This window comes from Cynara cardunculus (genome assembly GCF_001531365.2).
Source record: "Cynara cardunculus var. scolymus isolate 2C chromosome LG 6, CcrdV1, whole genome shotgun sequence".
Taxonomy (NCBI): Eukaryota; Viridiplantae; Streptophyta; class Magnoliopsida; order Asterales; family Asteraceae; genus Cynara; species Cynara cardunculus.
Window position 1 is genome coordinate 17,209,758 of NC_037533.1, and position 1,609 is coordinate 17,211,366.

The following is a 1,609-nucleotide window of genomic DNA, read 5'->3' on the forward strand; positions in this document are numbered from 1 at the left end:
CTATATATATATATATATATATATATATATATATATATATATATATATATATATATATATATATTTATTTATTTATTTATTTATTTATTAAGTGGCCTGGACTGCAAATTTATATGAACACGAATGTATATTATCAACAATTTCAATGATTTTATTCATCTGTGAATAAACAAGTAATCAGAAAACCAAATCCCAATAATTCAATGGCGAAAACTATCAAATTCCTGCTCTAAAGCCTCTTCTAACAAAAACTCAGATTGAGCCATCAAATTAGGGCTTAATCTAAACATAAGAACACAAAATTCCATCTGATTCAGAGCTCCATCTCCATCAAAATCACCTTCTTTCACCATACTAGCCAGATCATAATCGCTCATACCATCAAGCCCCAAAATTGAAGAATTCTTCTTCAAACTATCGAACGTGATCACACCTTTCTCGGCATCCATCAGCAACTGAAATCCGTTGCAGAGTTCTTCAATCAGACCATCGCCGCCCAATTTATCCGCCATTAACGGTAAGAAATCTTCGAACTGTGATTGATTTGTGGTTGCCATTTTTATAGAGATGAATGGAATTAGATCTGGAATTTGTGTTGGTGTGATGATTTGTGATTGTAAGAAGGAACATTGAGGGGGGATATATATGAACTGGAAGGTGATTTTGTGGTTCGTTCCTCGAAGGGGAAGGAAGGCGCCATGGAAACTCGTGAGACAGCTTGGATACAGCAGCGTCTCGTCGGCTTGGCGTGTTCGGCTGAGTTCGACGAAGGTTCAGTAGCAGCAAGGGTAAATGCGTCGTTTCAATCTGCTGATATTATAGTTAAGCCCATAATGCATAACTTGGGCTAGCTTGTTGAAAAGCATAATTGTGGCCCGGTTAATATTAGAGAGGTCGATAAGTCGGTCCCGGGCCCGTCCTAAATCGGTTCTTGTAAAACTAGGTCGGTCGATTTTGGTCTTGGCCCTGACCTAAAATTCTAAGTGACTGATTCTAGTATCGTAATAGTACGTTTAGTATCCAAACATGACATGGTATGATAAAATATGATAGAACAAAACAAATGTTAGTGTTTGGTATTATAGGATTGAACTAGTAAAATGACCAATGTATCCCTGCTGTACAAAACGCACCCTAACTGATCTCGGACCCTGTCTCGGGGCCAACTTGGTTCCTTTTAAAACAATATTTTAGAAAAGATATATATATATATATATATATATATATATATATATATACTATATTATAAAGCATTTGGCTAAAACTTTTAAAAACTCTTAAATCCGTTCACCCCTAAACGATTTCATCCCATATCTGAATTCGTGTAACTAACTGCAGATAAATACAATCAAATACAGTATAAATATCTCATTTTAAATATAAAAAATCTAAAATATAATTAAGATAATCATTGAGTTTTAACAGAATACTTAATTGTTATCTTTATAAAATGTTATATTATTAAACCAAAAATAAATTATTTCATTATTAAACTTAAATTAAATTATTAAAAAAATCTATACTATATTATAAAGCATTTGACAAAAACTCTTAAAAACTACTTTTTATGTGTAAAGTACTGTTTATTAATACATATTACTTAAAACTC

The 1,609-nt window shown here is 32.3% G+C and overlaps 1 protein-coding gene across 1 annotated transcript; it reads right to left on the reverse strand.

Annotated features, from left to right (window-relative positions):
- Window positions 1-128: 128 nt before the first annotated feature.
- On the reverse strand, window positions 129-997 carry LOC112514590 (calcium-binding protein KRP1-like). The gene has a single exon (XM_025121153.1). The coding sequence runs from the start codon at window positions 555-557 to the stop codon at window positions 201-203; it is 357 nt and encodes a 118-aa protein (XP_024976921.1). The 5' UTR covers window positions 558-997; the 3' UTR covers window positions 129-200.
- Window positions 998-1,609: the final 612 nt, after the last annotated feature.

Coding starts and splice junctions, on each gene's coding strand:
- LOC112514590 (XM_025121153.1), bottom strand. CDS start 557: ATGGCAACCACAAATCAATCACAGTTCGAAGATTTCTTACCGTTAATG.